The 18,509-nt window shown below is 42.8% G+C and overlaps 1 protein-coding gene across 3 annotated transcripts in view; it reads left to right on the top strand.

Moving 5' to 3' along the window:
* The window catches only part of MDM1 (Mdm1 nuclear protein), a 34,211-nt gene that overhangs the window by 13,941 nt on the left and 1,761 nt on the right, over positions 1–18,509 (top strand). For 2 of the 3 annotated variants that reach the window (XM_054026004.1, XM_054025986.1), the window contains 7 exons: positions 7,967–8,005; positions 8,392–8,567; positions 10,238–10,522; positions 11,928–12,076; positions 12,171–12,295; positions 14,734–14,983; positions 17,203–17,271. In XM_054026004.1, coding sequence (XP_053881979.1) covers positions 7,967–8,005; positions 8,392–8,567; positions 10,238–10,522; positions 11,928–12,076; positions 12,171–12,295; positions 14,734–14,983; positions 17,203–17,271 — 1,093 coding nt within the window. The remainder of the gene's footprint in view (positions 1–7,966; positions 8,006–8,391; positions 8,568–10,237; positions 10,523–11,927; positions 12,077–12,170; positions 12,296–14,733; positions 14,984–17,202; positions 17,272–18,509) is intronic. The other variant, XM_054025996.1, reaches the window with a different exon arrangement.

The following is an 18,509-nucleotide window of genomic DNA, read 5'->3' as shown; positions in this document are numbered from 1 at the left end:
TTAAAGTGAAATACCATTTTGTCAGATGACGACTTCCCATGCCTCTAGGATTTGAGGTATTGTGTAGGTAACACTCAAAACTCCAAGGAGGGAGTTTGAGACAGCGTGTGGCTGCGAGGTAACCCAAACTGGTATGGGGTGGGTGAGGACAAGAAAATAAAGTGTTTATCTGCTAGAATCTTTTTTCCTACTAGTTTTTAGTCTAGTCATGCAGTACATATCAAAGTCACGGATGAAGATGCTGTTAATGGAGAACTAACTACTTTGTGCCTTCTCAGGCAATAATGATCCTTATTGGGGTCAGGTGGAGAGTTGTAGGAGGTAAATGTGTGTGGCCTTTCATTAGAGAGTAAGAGAAATGAGCAGATTCCCACACCTTAGGACAATAGAGCTGTGTTTCCAGTTGAGACTGGCATTCCCAGGAAGACTTTTTGTTTATGGGGAATCGCAGAGAAAGCTAGTTGGAAGTCGCATGGGAATGAAGAGGTTCCATGATGAAGTATTCAAAACAAAACTGGTGGGATTTTTTCCCTACGAGCATACTTACTAAACGATTTGGGTTGGATGGCTGAAAAAACTAGGACTTTTTAATACTAAAATAATATTAACTAAAATGGAATGTCTGTATTTTACTAATCTCATGTTTATATACACACACACACGCACACACTCTTCTCTCCACCAGATTCTCTTTTACTTATGACAATATATTTTATAGTGTATACTTCAAAAGTTGTTTAACTTTCCCTTTCATCTTCCTTGACTGGGCTCTGCCATTCAGATTCTGATTTACACTTCACCTGTGAGCATATCAGACTAGCTCTGCATGTAGACATAGAGCAGTATATAGCTTTTAGAGCAGGGGTGCAGCAGCACCCCCTGGCTTGAAGTGGTTTCCATCATATCCAGGGTTTACAGTTTGGTTCAATGGCTTTCAGCACCCCCACTAGAAAAAGTGTTCCAACACCGCTGTCCTGGAGGGGTGTTTTCATCTTGCTTTGAGGGGTTTAACCATATGGCACTTATTACTGCTACAGTGTCTGACTAATAGCCCCACACAATGAAATGTGAATACAATATAACCCCGTCTCTGAAATAGTTTCACTTGGGAGGCTTGCAGTCATTTTAACTATATCTTTTAATTAATTAAAAATGAGTTGAAGTAGTAAAGGCTGAAAAGTAAGTTAAAGCTAGGAATTTACCACGCTCCAGGAGAAAAGGTACAAGAAGGGCTAAATTAACTCCTAGAGGAGCTAATTTAAAACAAGTTAAAAACTCTTATGGACCTGATCCTTGCTTCTCCACTAGTTTTTCTTGAGTTAAGGCCTGCAAGATCAGGCCCTATGTGACTAATAATAAATAGAACTGAATAAAATATTTCAGATACATTTTCAATTTAAAAGCATTCCACCATTCGAGAAATAGGTTTCTGCAAAACACTGAGACAACTATAAATCCCTAACTGGAAGAAAAGTGAAGCTATGATCAGTTAAATGAAAAACAAAAACAATCACCCCCCCTTTCCCCAAAAAAGCCACTAAAAACAGTGACACAAATGTGCTTTGGCCCTTCACAATTTAGCCCACTTCTGCCTCGCTGATCTTGTAACTTATCACACTGTTATCCACCACCATCACTTTGCCAACACTACTATCTTTTAATGCCCACCCCGTCAGCTTCTCCCCTCAACCACGATCCTGCCTTCTCCATGCCATCCTGGCTGCATGGGGAAAAGTTCCATGAAAAGATCTACATAACTACTGTCTTAACACTATCAAATCTCTCCTTAAGACTGGCCTCTGCTCTGACATCTACAAAACATTGCTTGCTGATGATCGTAGCTAGATAGGTGATGAGTTGTGACTGTTCCAATTCCCCTTCCTTCATTTTCCAATCTTTTTATTCTTAGTGATTCCTGCCATTCCTCTTTACCTCTACCTCCAATTTAAAAAGTGTAACAAAACTGTGTCAGTCATGCCTGTATTTATTTCCTTGAGTGTTCTATCCCCATTCCAAGTCCTTTGGTCAGATCTACATTCTGAAGGTTTTACCAATATAGCTATATCAGTATTCTGTTCTGTCAATGTGCTCCTAGAGCAGGTGCAGAATATAGTGATGAAACTGCATTTTTACTAGTATAGTTATGGCAACTGCACCTGTATTTCCACAGCAAGGGCACCCACTCAGGCTTCCAGGTCCTCAGTTATTGCCTTTCTGGGTGGAGACCTGCATCTCTCTCCCTCCCGACAGGGGTATTTCCAGCGTACACAGTTCTCTGCCTTCACTATATTATCCCCAGCACAGACAGTTGCTTAAGGACACATGGTTGCTTTCTCTTCAGAGATGGTTAATACAGTTATAAGGTACCACACAGCACTTCCTATGCAAGCTTACTTTATTCTTAAGGTAAAAAATATTACAGAGAAAATATATTAAAAATAAAAGAACCTAATAAATTTACCAAGTTCACCCTGAGGGCATGTCTACACTTGCCATTTAAAGCAGAAAAAGTCCCTTTTTTGCACAAAAACCATGGAAGCTCAGAAGTTTCACCGCAAAAAGAAAGCCACCTCCACAAGAGATGTATAGCTCTTAACTTATGATGCTTTTGCAGTGATGTGCAAATGAAGACACATTCTTCCTGTTTACACAGTTTTTAGCCTCCGGAGGATAGCCCACAGGTGGCCTAGGTGACCATTCTGACCAGCAGCTCTGCTGCTCTGATGCCAGGTAAACAGACATCCACCCCTCCCCAAATAAAGTCCCTGGAACTTTGAAACTACCCTTCCTGTTTTCTTGGCAAGTGCTCACTTATCTGGCCAGGTGACAATGCCTGCTCCACAGAGCAAACGGTCCTCTGCTTGGAGCAAGGCTGAGCTACTAGTGTTTATCAGTGTTTGGGGAGAGGAGGCTGTGCAGCGACCCAGGATTCCCCCCCCCCATCACTCCCCTCCCCTTCCCCCAAGACCCATTGTCAAACTGGAGAGAACTACACTGTGGGATAGCTGCCCTAGAGCGCTGCTCAAATCGGGGATAGAAGTGCTGCTAATGCAGGGGTGGGCAAACTACGGCCTGCAGCGCTGCCGGCACCATGTCCCTGCAGCCCCTGGGCAGCAGTGGGGTAGAGGGCTCCATGCGTTGCCCTTGCCTCCAGGCACCACCCCCTGCAGCTCCCACTGGCTGGGAATGGGGAACCCCGGCCAATGAGAGCTTCGGGGGAGGTACCTGGAGGCGCGGCAAGGGCAGTGCACACAGAGCCCTCTGCCCCCCCTCTGTCCCAGGGGCCGCAATGCTTCCTGGAGCAGTGTGGGGCTGGGGAGAGGGTAGACGTGCAGGGAGCCTGCCCTGGACCTGGTGCGTGCCGCTGCCACCCCGGAGCCACTTGAGGTAAGTGGGGCCGGAGCCTGAACCCCTCCTGTACCCTGCCCCCATCTCCCTGCCCTAAGCCCCCTGCCTGCACCTCATACCCCTCCTGCACCCCAACTCCCTGCCCTGAGCTCCCTGCTGCACTCCACACCCCCATGCACCCCAACCCCCTTCCCTAAGCCCCCTCATACACCTCGCACCTCTCCAATGCCCCAATCACTTGCCCATAGCCCCTTCCTGCACACCACACCCTTGCCCCAGCCCTGCATACTATTTCCCCACCCAGATGTGGCCCTCAGCCCAAAAAGTTTGCCCACCCCTGTGCTAATGTAAATGCTCTTTGACGCTTGAGGAATTAAGTGAGTACACAAACCAGCACTTTACTTCCACCGGTTCCCTATCAGCAGTGAAATTTACAGGGCAAAAACTCTGCAAGTGTAGACCTATCCTAACATGGATTCTGGCAGGAGCAGTCCTTCAACCCCTTACCCAAGGGGATTGCTTGTGGCTACAAGTTCATCACAGCTTCAGCTCAGAACAAGCCCTCAGATTTATGAGGCCTCAGTAGATCCAATCTTTCCAACTGGTCTCCCCTCCTTCCTTGGTCCTCCCTCCATGGACCAAGAGTCCTCTCCATTTGCTAGATCAGGAAGAAGAACAGGAGCCAGTTTAAAACCAGGGTGTTTATCCAAAAACCCTTTCTTTGTCTATTGTTCTGGAGAATCCAGTTTGAATTAGCATATGTGCATCTTACCAGAGGGGTTGCCTCAAAGGGCTGATAATGGAGGAAGCACATTAGCATCCCCCTTCCTACTAGTGAAGGAACATATGGTGCCACAATAACACATACACAATTGCATATTTAATACAGTATACCCCAAAGGTACTAACCCTAATTCAATAAGGTTTAACCTAATTCAAAAATGATTCTTAATATCCTGAATAAATCTTATGGAATTGTCAGTCGGCCACATAGCTTATTCAAGCATCTCCTGAGCAAAAGAGCAGTTTTGTTGGTGTACAGTAACTCCTCACTTAAAGTTGTCCCGGTTAACATTGTTTCGTTGTTACGATGCTGATCAGTTAGGGAACATGCTCGTTTAAAGTTGTGCAATGCTCCCTTATAACGTCGTTTGGCAGCCACCTGCTTTGTCCACAGCTTGCAGGAAGAGCAGCCCGTTGGAGCTAGCTGGTGGGGGCTTGGAACCAGAGTGGACTGGTAGCCCCTCTATTAGCTCCCAGTTCCCCTAAGTTCCCTGTGTGGCAGCCGGCCAGCAGGATTTAAGTTGCCGGCAGTTTAGCTGTCCCTCCCTCCCACTGCCATGTGCTGCTCCTGCCCTCTGCCTTGGAGCTGCTCCCGGGAGCCTCCTGCTTGCTGTGTGGGGGAAGAGGGTGGCTAATATCAGGATGTCCCCCATTTCCATACAACGGGGGGAACAGGATAGGGCTCAGGACGGAGGGAGTGTGTTGGCAGGAGCTGCTGTCTCAATTTGCTGATCTACTTAAAAAGGCAATCTACTTAGAGTGGAGTCGGTGTACTTAAAGGGACAATGTGCATCTCTCTCTCACACAGGGTGTATGTCCCTGTCTCTGTCTGCCATGCTGTCCCCCCTCCTTTCATTTGTGCTGCCTTGTAGAGTGTGAGACTACATTAACAACGTGTTAACCCTTGAGGGCTCAGCCGAGTTCTAGTTCATCATTTAGCAGTAAGGCATTCCCTGGGAAATATCCCACCCTCTGACTTCACCACCTCAACCAAGTTTCACAATCATCATTGCTGTGTACAGTATTAAATTGTTTGTTTAAAACTTATACTCTGTGTGTGTGTATATAAATATATAATATGGTCTTTTGTCTGGTGAAAATTTTTTCCCTGGAACCTAACACCCCCCCCCCCATTTACATTAATTCTTATGGGGAAATTGGATTCGCTTAACATCGTTTCGCTTAAAGTCACATTTTTCAGGAATATAACTACAACATTAAGCGAGGAGTTACTGTAACTGTATCTGGGGTCCTTGCCAGCACACACATGTCAGTTGGGGGTCACACATCATCACACCCTTCACCCCCATAGACAAAACTGTTTTTTCACTCTTTAGTAACTTAAACACCTGAAGCTGTTCTCTAATTTTGCAAAAGCATTCCCCTATGAGCTGAGACCACACAAACAATTTCAGCCCCAAAAGAGAGGTTCTAAAGCATGCAAAAACTCAGTATAGCTTTAGCTATAAAGATTGCTTCCAGGAAACTGTTCTAATATGTATTAGTAAGGGTTATTTTTCAGCAGTAGAATAGAAATCACTTTGAATTATCCCTTTAAAAAATTAATGTGAGGTAATTCATAATCACAGTAGGACTGTCTAGGGTCTGTGTCCTGCTGGGATAATGCTACCTCCTGGGTCACTGAAAGAGGTTGGTTGTGCTTTGTACTTCACAATTCACTGGAGGCAGAGCATTCTCAGTATGCCTTTCCTCCCCCTGCAGAGTCCTATTGCTCTGAATTTATATTCCGCCTGTTATAGTTCAGCCTATCAACTATCATTAATTTTCATCCCTCTGTTTAAAGTGAATAATCTTACAAATTTCATTGTATTATCAAGCATGCTGTAGTCTTAAGTGACAAATTCTCGAAGAATAGTTAGGGTTTTTTTAAACTGAGAGGCCCAGTGAGCCAAAGTCTGCAGTTACATCAATGCAACCCCAGTGAATTTTCACTCCTCTATGCAGTTGAAGTACACTGTGATTACATGGGTACAACAGAAGGCAGAATTTGGCTCCTTAGTATAATTCTTCCAGCAGATAAACAGAGAAATCTAATATATGAATGAAGGGTAAATAAAAGAAACTAGTTGAGATTTAATACAAAAGCATGTCTGCTCTCAGCCATTATATTATCCTACTGCATTTCCATTAACCTTTTTCATGAGCCAGTATCAGTACAGCAATAATATTGCTGCTGAGGGACCTTGTTTAATTCTTAACGATATAAAAATATGAGCAAGATTTTTTTTATTAGCAAACAACATTTGGGTGGAGGGCAAGATGGGGTGTGTATGTGTGATGTGGGAGCTCTCACAATCTAATTTCTTAATTTTGTGAAAATATTTTTAGCAATAAAATTATGGCATTATAGTGACTAAAACTAAGGGGGTTAAAATGTTTATATTTTAAGACCAAAAGTAATTTCTTACTGTTCTTAAAATGTATGTTTTCCATATCATGCCTAGATGATACAGTGACTGGTGTCTTAGCATGAATGCTGTAGCTACTAATATTGATATTATAGTAGCATCTAGAGCAGGGATCTCAAACACAAATTACCACAAGGGCCATATGAGGACTAGTGCATTGGCCCAAGGGGCGCATCACTGACACCCCACCCCTCGCTGCCCCCGCCCCCACTCCACCCCTTCCATGAGGCCCTGCTCCTACCCCGTCTCTTCTCCACCTCCTCCCCTGAGTGCGCGGTTCCCTGCTCCTCCCCCCTCCCTCCTGGAAAGTGCTAAGCTCCACCAACAGTAATGCACCCCACTCAAAGGACAAAACACGCACTTAGTTAGATTTACTTCTGTTAAAGCCCCCCCACTGCACTGGGCTGCACCACCACTCCACCCCTGCTCTGCCTCTTCCAGGGGTGGCAGGTTTGTAGAAATGTTGGTGGTGCCCAGAACCTGCCTTCCCTCAAACTCCACCCCCACCTGCCTAAGGCTCTGGGAAGGAGTTTGGGTGCTGGGTGCAGGCTCCGGGCTGGGGCAGGGGGTAGGGGATGGAGTTTGGGGATAGGAGGGGGTGCAGGGGTGAGGGCTGTGGGACTGGGGATGAAGGGTTTGGGGCATTGGAGAGGCTCAGAACTAGGGCAGAAGGGAAGGGGAAGGGCAGCCTGCCCTGGCCATAGTGGAGGGGGGCACTAGGAGCCTGCGGCAGCAGGTGATGCCAGAAGCCGGCAGAGCGGAGTGGAGTCAGCATGACTTGCAGGCTCTGGGGCAGTGAAGGGCAGCAAGTGAGCCAGGGGGACACTCGGGGGAGACGGGTGGGGTGGCAGGCAGGGCCGGGCAAGAGACCCGGCCCCAAACATTGGGGAGCACCAAGCAGGGAGCTTAGCTGCCACATAAAATAACTTGGGGGGGGTGCAGGGAAGAGCTCCGTGAGCTGCATGTGGCCCACGAGCCGTGTGTTTGAGACCCCTGATCTAGAGGCCCCATGCAAAATCAGTTCCCCATTCTGCTAGGCTCTGTACAAACATATAGCAAGTGACTATTGCAGTGTCACAGAACTCACAGTCCAAGGTCTTCATCCTGCAAACACATTTGCACGTGCTTAACTTTATACATATGAGAAGGTCCATTGACTTAAACATCCACCTTGAAGTATTCAGAAGGTACAGATTTAAAAGTGATCTGTTAGGCTCAGATGCTTAAATGCATTACTGCAAGAAATGCAAAATATTGCTAAAATATAACATAATATTTTTGTACCTAATCTCTAGGAGGCAGCATAGCGCTACAGTGAATTTTACAATGGTTCACGCAGTAGTTATGTTAACATGTGATGTCGTAGAAAAGAAATACTAAGACTGTTTCTGTATTCCTCCCCCTAGGATTCTCAAAACATCCTAAATTACATGTGGTATATGGAGGTTGGTTGCACCTAAGTTCTCGTTTTAATGCTTGGAACAATTACATGATTTCTGAACATTGACAAAGAAATAGAATCCAGCACTAAACTTGTTCATAGATACTGCATAATTTTTTCATGCTTATTGAATAAGTGATCGGCAACGATGCATTAGCTTGACTGCTCAAACACATGCTTTCTAAATAAATACATTTGCTATTTTGGCTTAACTTTTTGTTTTGTTGCTTTTATTGCACCTTGCAGTATTTTTGCTGTGACTTGTCCTGTACTGTGTGTAACATGCCTTTCTACTGTAATTAGCATTAGCTAGTGCAAATAATACTTCACAATAACTTAACTGAATTTTAAAATATCAAACAAATGTACCTGTGACATCTGTATATGCAGGTGAAAGAACTTCGAGAGAAAGCAGAGGCATACAGGCAACGAGTACAGGGAACCCACTTCTCTCGGTATCATCTGAATCAGATTCTTTCAGATAACAACAGACTTTGGGATGTGTCCTCAAATTCCAGTTCCGAAGAAACCATTAGCAACACCATCAGAGCTCTAGATCTAGCTGGGTAAGGTGCTTATTCTGGATGTGAAGGGAATGTAAAATTGTAGCTTTAAAAACTAAAATTTTTAAAAATTAAATTGAGATTTAACACAACTTTAAGATCCCTAATGTTTACTAGACTTTGCATAAATGTTTTTAAAGCAGATGGAAAGTCAAATACTTTTATACTCAAATTTTATTGTATTGTGTTGAGAACCCAAATAAGGTTCCTTACTGAAGGAACAAGATAGGATACGCTCCCCCGCAGCCTGTTTCTCACTTGGCAAGCAGTCCTCACACACGCCTGTGTAAGTTCACCAGTGTTGTATTTGTCATCAGGGGTGCTGGAACAATTTGTATAGTGGGAACGCTGAGAGCCATTGAACCAAACAGTAAACCCTGTATATAATGGAAACCACTTCAAGCCAGGGTGTGCAGCAGCATCCCTACTTCCAGCATCTATGTTTGTCATGTACAGTTGTGTCTCTGCAGCTTAAGACTTGCCCCAAGCTTCACCCTTCTCTCTAGGTACAAGCTGGGGGTGGAGGGAGAGATCTCTCTCTGAGATCGTGGGCTACTTTGCCCTTCCTTTTCCCTCTCTTTTCCTGACTCCCTTTTAACCATCCCAATCTGATGAACTGAATTCTCTTGTTAACTGATTAATCACCCAGTCCTTAATTAATTATCTCCTAATTTAGCACATGCAGGGAAGTTTACAGAGTGGTGAGTTAGCCTTAGGCTACTCCCACTCCATCACAACCCTACATTATGTAAATTTTGTCATGCCTACATACATTTGTATTGGTGTTTTTGTAGAAACAAATCAATAGGCTTGTGATTAGCAGATCTAGTCCCACTGCACTTCTGTTTCTAAAATCAAGAAAAAGCAATTATGTATTCACGTTTTTTTCTTCTGCCCTTTGGAGGCCATAAAGCTGGATGGAGCAGATACTAAATCTGTCATTTTTGCTAATAAGTTTTAAAGCTTTTTATTAATAATGTTGTATAGCTAATTATTCCTAAACCAAAAAAGCAGTTTGGTCACTTCACCTTAAATCTGATTGTTCAAAACATTGTATGGGATACTATATATAAAACCCCTTTTCTCCCAGGCAGTGTCTTGGAGGCATGCGGTTAGGGGGGAGGGAGAATAATTGATCTATTTGTGTAATTGTAACTATAATAAAAGCAAGATGAAACTTAAGAGTGTTTATTACACCATAATGTCTGATGTCAAATACCAGGCCAGATTTTCAAAACTGGCTGGTTTGTTTTTGTGCAAAATGGATTCTTGTACACTAGTCTCATTTGCATGCACAAATGCCTGACTTCTTTGAACAATTTAAAGACCAAGATTTTCAAAAGATGGAGCTGTAAGATAGGCTCTAAAGTCTGTTTAACACCAGCCTAATTTTCAGAAGCGTTCAGCATCAAACAATTCCCATTGACTGAAAGTCTGTTAGGTGCTCAGCACATCTGAAAATCAAGTAGGTGCTAAACTTAGAAGTCTACTGTAAGCTCCTTTTTTGAAAATGACTGATTAATCTGTATTCATTTTAATAACTAAACTCTTAATTTCTGACAGGTTCTTGAATTGGATGTATGCAGTTTATGGAAACACATACCATATATAGTAAATTGGAAAAAAACAAGTGAATATTTGGTGAATGAAACATTGTTTGCTTTGTTTTATAGAGCTCCTGAGAAACATATGTCTGCAAGCCAAAACATACTGCAGCAACCTGACTCAATAGAACAGTCCCAACAGAACAATACAGAGAAGTTAGGCATGTCAGATGCCTCCACTGTACCAGTCAGAAGACGTCTAGCTTGGGGTGAACAAGACAGTACTGAACAAGTGGAAAATCAGCCACCAGGATTAGAGGAAGACGAAGAAAAAGAAAATAAACAGGAGTCAGCAAAGGCTCAGAAATTGGAAGAAAATGATAAGAATCCTATTGTGGACAACAGAATAAAAGGGTACATTTTAAAATTTCATTGTCTTCTTACTTTTCCATGCTTTATGGGGTGATTTAAAAATAAACTAAACTTTACAAGCTAGTGCACTTAACAGGTAGTTAGCTAGGGCACTAGTTTGGCAAGAGTCTGTATGCTAATAATTAGCAACAAGTGTCTTAAATTTCAGAAGAAGAGAGGATTTGTTTCTTACACCAATTCCCTTCAGAGGTGAAGGGCAAAATAGAGGAAGAAATAGACCCTGAGCTGCTTCGCAGATTTGGCTCAGCGAATGATTTCCGTCAAAGAAAATTAGATTTTAGTAATGCAAAACTTTTTTTAAAAAAGTGCAATTTGTAGAAATTAAACACAAAATACTATTTAGATTAATATGAGTAAATCTAATGCATAACATTTAAAATGTTAAAAGTTGTATAGAAAGCCACTCAGACTAGGCAAGTGATAGCACAACATATAACCATGTGGAAAATTAAAATTAGGCTTCTGCTTCAGACTCAATTTTGAAGGATTGGTAGGACTGAAAGGATAGTCTCATCTGTCACTGTTAAACGGACTGCATAATATAGTGCTTAAGAGTATGTCTACACTGCAGATAGAAGAGTGCCTCCCAATGTGGGAAGACAGACATGCACTAGCTCTGCCTGAGCTAGTGCACTCAAAATAGCAGGGTGGCATGGCAGCACTCGGGGCAGCATGGGCTGGCAGCCAGAGTATGTACCCAGAGGATCAGGCAGGACTGTACTCAGGTGGCTAACCCAATCCACTGCCCATGCCGCTGCATCCACACTGTTGTTTTTAGCTTGCTAGCTTGAGCAGAGTTAGTGTGTCTATCTATGTGCACTGGGAAGCACCCTCCTAGCTGCTGTGTAGACATACCCTTTGACTTTTTCAGCAAATTTGAACAGTGTTGATGGGCTTTGCAGGAAGCTGTGTCCAGATCTCCCTGGGTGTGGCTTCCTGATACCGGAGAGAGGGAGGGAATGTATTGGTAACCTTGGAGTTCTGACAATGCCTGGGTGTAGGAAAAAAAGTAGGAAGATATTTAGAAATATCGAGGACTTATTTCTGAGTACAGTTGGCTTGCCCATGTTTCCTCTAATTACAATTGAGTTCTAGGTCTTTTACCATGCATGTTTTACAAACTCTGTTGGTAACACATGATGTTCAGTCATATTTTCTATCTTAGAAAATCCTTTTATGACCCTCCATCAATGTAGTATCTGAGCATCTGTGTCTTTAACATACTTATCCTCACAACACCCATGTGAGGTAAAGAGGTGTTGTTATCTCATTCTACAGACTGGGGAAAGAGAGACTAAGTGACTAAGGTCACACAGGAAGTCTGTGGGTAGAACAGGGACCGAGGCCAGAGCCCTAACCACTAGACAATCCTTCCTAATTTTTTCAGAGAAAATGCCTCACTACTGAAACCTTCAGCAGATAGGTCAGATTCTTCTTCAGTATCATCAGGAAAACGTGGCAGGCTTTCTACTCCAAAGTTGAAAACACTTGGTGGAGCCCAAAGAACTCATCATGATCTTACCACGCCAGCTGTCGGTAAAAATATTTAAAATGAAAAGCAACATTTTGAGGGAATTAATTTATTAAAAGTTTTTAATGTAACAAAATATTTTATCTTCTGTTACTCTAGGAGGTGCAGTTTTAGTGTCGCCATCTAAAATGAAGTCTTCATCCCCACAGCAGAGAAAGAAAAAGTCTTTAGAAACACACTATTCTTCATCCAAACAAGCCTCAGGAGAAAGAAAATCCAGAGGGGTGAGACAAAGCAAGCAATTGTCAATATGCAGTGTAGAAAAATATAGATAGGATATTCTTTTTATGTCAGTTTGAATAATTGTTTTAAGCATGTTTGAGGATTGGGATGTTCCAGTCTAAAATTTTCAATGTCATCTGTGATGGAGAGGCTGATAGCCATAGACACCTACTTCCCCTCTTCCCCGTGGGTCCTTGACCCCCCCCCACCCCCATTCTAACCTCTTCCCCAAAGTTCCTGCCCCATTCCAACTCCTTCCCCAAATCCCCGCCCTAGCCCTGCCTCTTCCCCGCCTCCCCCCCGAGCACACTACGTCTCTGCTCCTCTCTCTCCCTCCTGGAGCGTCCTAACGCTGCCAAACAGCTGTTTAGTGGCGGCTGGGTGGGAAGCGCTGGAAGGTAGGAGGAGTGGGGATGCAGTGCACTCGGGGAAGGAAGAGGAGGTGGGACGGGGGGGCTGCCAGTGCACCCACTAATTTTTCCCCTTGGGTGCTCCAGCCCCGGAGCACCCATGGAGTTGGAGCCTAAGCTGATAGTTATATATTTTTGTTAAGCAATGGAAACTGAAGGACTATGGGAGGGAATGCTGCATTATCTCCCATATATATTTCTGCTCTGAAGTGTGCGGAGTCCAGAGAAAAGCCTGCTGCCAAGAGCAGCTGAATTCCCTGCTACCCATATCCCAGCTCATTCCTGAAGTCATGCAGAGCTCCAAACTCCATGGGTTGGGTAGGGAAGTATACCACATTGGGGTCATTCTCCCTTTCCATTGTTTTTGGAATTTTCTGCTTCATTTTACTTCAGATTTGATTTCTCTGTACATCCTAGCATAGGGGTCAAAAAGATACTAAGACGGTATTTAGTTTCACGGGTCTTCATGGCTTATGGATTCTAAGGCCAGAAAGGACCACTGTGATCATCTGGTCTGGCCTCTTGCGTAATAGGCCACAGAATTTTCCTGAATTAATTCCCATTTGAACTAGAGCATATCTTTTAGAGAAACATCCAATCTTGATTTAAAAACTGCCAGTGATGGAGAATCCACTACAACACTTGGCAAGTTTTTCCAAAGGCTAATTATCCTCACTGTTAAAAATGTACATTTTATTTCCAATCTGAGTTTATCTAGCTTCAATTTCTGACAATTGGATTTTTATACTTCTGTGTTCTAGAGCCCATTATATTTTTGTTCCCCATGTAAGTACTTATAAATTCTGATAAATTCACCCTTAGCTTTCTCCTTAAGCTAAATAGATTGAGCTCCTTGTGTTCCAAAAATCTTCATAGTCCTTAGTTGCATTACTTCACAAGCAGGTGTGTGGTCTCAATTTCTAAATACGTATAGGATTTCACTGCAGATTTCTCCCAGTGTGGTAAAATACATAGTAGAAGCAGGAACACTAATTGATTTTTTTTTTTTTTTTAATTCAGAGTTCAACTTTTACCCTGGGTAATAAGCCTCAGGTCTGAAATGACAAGTCAGCTGTAACTATCCTATGTCTTCTGCTTTCCTGTTTGGCTACCCACTAAAATTTATTCATAATCATAATTCCTTCTATCTTTATATCCTTCACTGTTTCCCGTCATGGAAATAAAATATTGGTTGTTTCCTTTATTCAAGATTTTCCTCAGTATCTCATGGTTGGTATTTTAACAGTGCCACAAATATTATTGCATCCTGTCTCCCTAGGATCCTGTCACTATAGCAATGTTCCTCGCTTCCCAAGTATTCTAAACATCTTTTAGTAGAGTTTTAAACCCTTTAGGGGTTTTGTGACTAAGTTAATGTTGTTTTATTGTTATAAAAGAGTCAGCCCACTTTTCAAAGTCCTACATAGGTCTTCAGTGTTAATAATACTGAGCAATTCATAAACATTAACCTTCACAAAGCTCCTCTGAGGTAACTCAGTATTAATCCCCATATTAATCTCATAGTCCCATTTTGCAGATGTGGAATCAAAACACAGAGGTTGTGACCACAAAGTTGTTGTTAGATGTAGGATTAGAAATTCAGGAATCCAACTACCAGGCTTTTGCTCAGTCCATTAGTTTATACTGTCTCCATGTTTTCTCTGCTCCTAGAGATGGTCATGGAAGCTTGGAAGTGATTTATTTTCCAAAGGAAAGAATCTGACCTGGTATTCTATGTGAATGCACACATGGCCTAAGAGAGCAGGGCCAGATTATATTGAGAAAGCAGTCTAATGCTTTTACACATGTGTAAAGCCTTTTTTTGGTCATGTTTAGATTATCCCCCATAGTGCGAGCTTTGCTTAACACTGTCCCAATGCCTTAAGTCACTTGCCTGGCCTGGAAGCTCCAGCAAGACACAGCCAACACATACCAGCTGCATATGCCTATGTACTTGATGTTTGATATAACTCAAACAAATTTGCAATTTTGTGTATAAACTAATAGTAGCCTTTTCTATGGTATTTCAGTTTGAAGGGGAAGCAGAAGCTGTATCACTACTTGCCTCCCCAGCTGCTGGATTGAAAACTTTAGATCCTTTGCCTCTGAGGAAGGATTCGTGGCCCACTATCAATGCTTCTGAGGAAAGCGCTTCTCCCACTTCAGCACATCCAACTACAGCTCCTGTGCAGAAATCAGTCAAAAGTGCTACTACCCCCTACTGGAGTCCATGCTGTCGCATTCAAGGGACTCTCAGGGATCCAGAGTTCCAGCATAATGGTTGTTTTTTTTTAAATAGGATTTTTCCATCCACTGAGTTTGTGTGGTAATTGCTATCTTGCAAATATGCAGGGCCCAAAATTTTATGACTTCAACAAAGAATGACTGCCTATTGCAGAGAAACTCTTTTCTACCAGCATGTTTCATCTTGCTAGAACAACTATACTATTCTTCATCTAAATGAGATACTTTGAGTTATACTGCTGTGGGGAGATCTGGCCTTTGTTCTATGCTTAGGTTCCAGTATCTGTCTGTCTAATAGAGCTTTCTTGATTTTAGTAAGGAATTACTAGATACCTCAAATAATTGGTTCTGTGTGAACAGTTTTGTTGTCTTCTGTAGGCAGCAGGGGGAAAACCTAGTACATTTCCCTGCAGGGTTACTCACACAGATGAGTAATTGGATACCTCCACAACAACATCATACCACTCTACAGTGCACCCTGTGTAGGGAGAAGAGCAAGGACAGTAGGCTAGGTGTGGTACAACACTTATTTCCCCCTTTCACTATATCTTTCCAGAGGAATCAGCTGAAAAGCTGAGGCTGTGATGTTTACATGCTCTTTTATGTGCTGTGGAGCACCCACCTTTGTAGGGCTGGGATGTTCAGGAGAGAGTTGCTGGCAGATGAAAATCTGTCATCATAGTCCTATCTGTGAGGATGGCCCTGGCCTCTACAGGATCACCAGACATCTATGTGGATTTTGAGAGAACTGTAGGTTTTTGAGGACCCTTGTGTGTGGAGTGGGAGAGAAGGGGACAATCCAGCCTTCTCTCTCTTTAAAAGGTCTGTTGGAATCTCAGCACCATTTCCTGGTCCCTGCGGCTGTGTCTACACTGCACAGTAAGTCCCCGCTCTAACTCATGTTTGAGCCCAAGCCACCCTTCCATCCTCACACAAATGTATCTGAGTTAGGTCAGCAAGTACTCAGGACCCAGGTCCTAAGGCCCTGCTAGTAGGGTGGGTCAGAGCCCCAGTGCCTGCTGTGACTTGGGTCCAATTCTTGTCATGTTGCAGTGTGGATGCAGTTGAAGCCAAAGACCAGAGTCAGAAGGTCTGCATACTGCAGTATGGATGTGTTAGGACAGCTGAGAGACCTGGGTCCAGGCTTACAATACAGTGTGGTCACTCAAGCACAGGATTGTAAACACCATGTCCATAAGCCTGGGTCCCACAGACCCAGGTTTACAATGCAGTGTACACATACTCTGTGAACTCTTTATTAGAGGAGCAATTTGGGCCAGAGTGGCTCAGAGTAGTTTTAAACGACAATAATAACCATACTGTGGTGGCATCTATGTGATAAATAACAAAACCCCTCAATCGCTTAGCTGTCAAAGGCCTGGTCCACACTAACCCCCCACTTCGGACTAAGGTACGCAAATTCAGCTACGTTAATAACGTAGCTGAATTCAAAGTACCTTAGTCCGAACTTACCGCGGGTCCACACGCGGCAGGCAGGCTCCCCCGTTGATGCCATGTACTCCTCTTGCTGAGCTGGAGTACCGGCGTCGATGGCAAGCACTTCCGGGATCGATCCGGGATCGATTTATCGCATCTAGACAAGACACGATAAATTGATCCCAGAAGATCGATCACTTACATCCGGACCAGGAAGTAAGTATAGACGTACCCAAAGTGAAATTTATATGCTTAAGTCCCAGTTCCACAAAACTTTAACCACATGTTTAAGGTCCTGCTCTTGAAAGCACACAAGTCCTTGCATCTTCAGAGATGGATAAAGTAAGGTAATAGTTCCACTTTACAATGGAGCGAGTGGCAAACAGGTTCAGTGAGTTGCCTAAATCCAGAGAAAAGTCACTGTTAAAGCTGGGATTAGAACTAGGGTCAGATCCTACCTCCAAGTCCTGAGTGCAAACCATTAGATCTTACTTCACTGTGTAACTACAGTAACAGCCTCCAAAGATGCTGCCTTGAAAAGAATACAGTGCAATACACTTATGCCATCCTCATCTCAGCACCATTTTCAGGCTACTGTTATAATAAACTTATTACAATGGGAGTTGTTATAATGGGGATAAGTAAGGGAGTCTCAGTCCTGTAATTAGTAAGTATGCAGTATCCTAATTGCTAGTTACATTTTTAGAAGTAATGTTCTAAATAGTTTTTGACATGAAGTGTCAACCCATATAGACTTCTGATGCAAAAACACCTCTTTTTAATGGTATAAAAATAACACCTGTGGCCTTTTCTTATAGGGAACATTGCGAGTCCAAAGATAAGCCATTTCCAGTTACCGCTGCAAGAAAGAAACTATAATGATGAAGGTATTTTTCATTCTGAAGTATTAAACAGTATGTATCATATGGATGAATTCTGACTTTGTCTGCACCCCAATGGGAGATGGATGTATATAGGACATAATGCAGCCATCCCATATGTAGGCCAGTAAAACCTTTATGCATACCCAGACCATCATATCATCAAAAGAAATCCAAATATTTTTCTCTGCCCAGTAATCTGAAAAGCTAAGTACAAACCCTATAAATAAACTGTGAAATGTCATTAAAAATGAAACAGATCGTAGCTGTGGTTCAGTATGGCTAATATAAGTATTTGTTCCAAACTCAGATTTAACTACCCTCTCCACCCTCCACATTTTCACAAGCCTTTCTGCTTTAAGCCTCGACTACAAGCAAAGTGCAAAAGTACTATGCCTGAGGGTGCTCTGGTATTTTTAATCCAACTAGATAGAATATAGAAGTATTTGTAATCTTATTGAATATCCTGTTCTCATGAGAATTTGAATACAGGCTCTATGTATTCTCCAAGGGAGCTTTCAAAATTGAGTGTCTGTGCCAGGAGACTGCCTCTCTGACCTGATGCACTGCTGTACATCCATAGTATCATTACAGATTTTTGTCACTGCTCTAACAAGATGGTCACTATCAGTAACAGTCTTGTCAATTTTCCAGACAAGGAGAATAAATAGTACTGTGACTTTTCAGAAATCAAACAGAACTTGACATTATACCCTACAATGTGTTGTGTTTTCTGTGAGTTTAAATCAGATTGTTTAACATTTAGTACCATCTCTGAAACTTGCCTTAAATCTTTGAAAGCCTTTGGTCCAAACATTCTTAAATAGATTCCTAAGTTGCACATACAAAAAAATCCCCTTTATGAGCAAACTGCTAATTGTAGCTGTTTATATAAGTATGTGGTTGGGCTTTCAATCCATTTGTATGCGTAACAGATTTATACACTCAAAATACCTGTATTTGGGCACAGTCGAGTCTATTTATGACAGCTCATGCTTCATCACTCGTTTTTAGTAACAAAGATGCAGTCTGGTACAGCACTGTTATCTAAAATGTGTGGTGAGGTTGTGGGATTCTGCAGAGTACCGTTGAATTTCACATGCTTTATGTAGACCTATAGATGCTTTGCTGAGCAATAATCGCGGCCCACACATTTTCCAGCCAGCTGCAGTGACTAAAATAAAAAGAATTGCCCTGATCCTCAGCTACAACCAAGGAGCACACAATGCATCTCAAGGCCAGCG

Source organism: Malaclemys terrapin, chromosome 1, assembly GCF_027887155.1.
Source record: "Malaclemys terrapin pileata isolate rMalTer1 chromosome 1, rMalTer1.hap1, whole genome shotgun sequence".
Classification (NCBI taxonomy): domain Eukaryota; kingdom Metazoa; phylum Chordata; order Testudines; family Emydidae; genus Malaclemys; species Malaclemys terrapin.
Note: the sequence above shows the minus strand (reverse complement) of the source record. Positions and strands in the feature narration are given on the sequence as shown.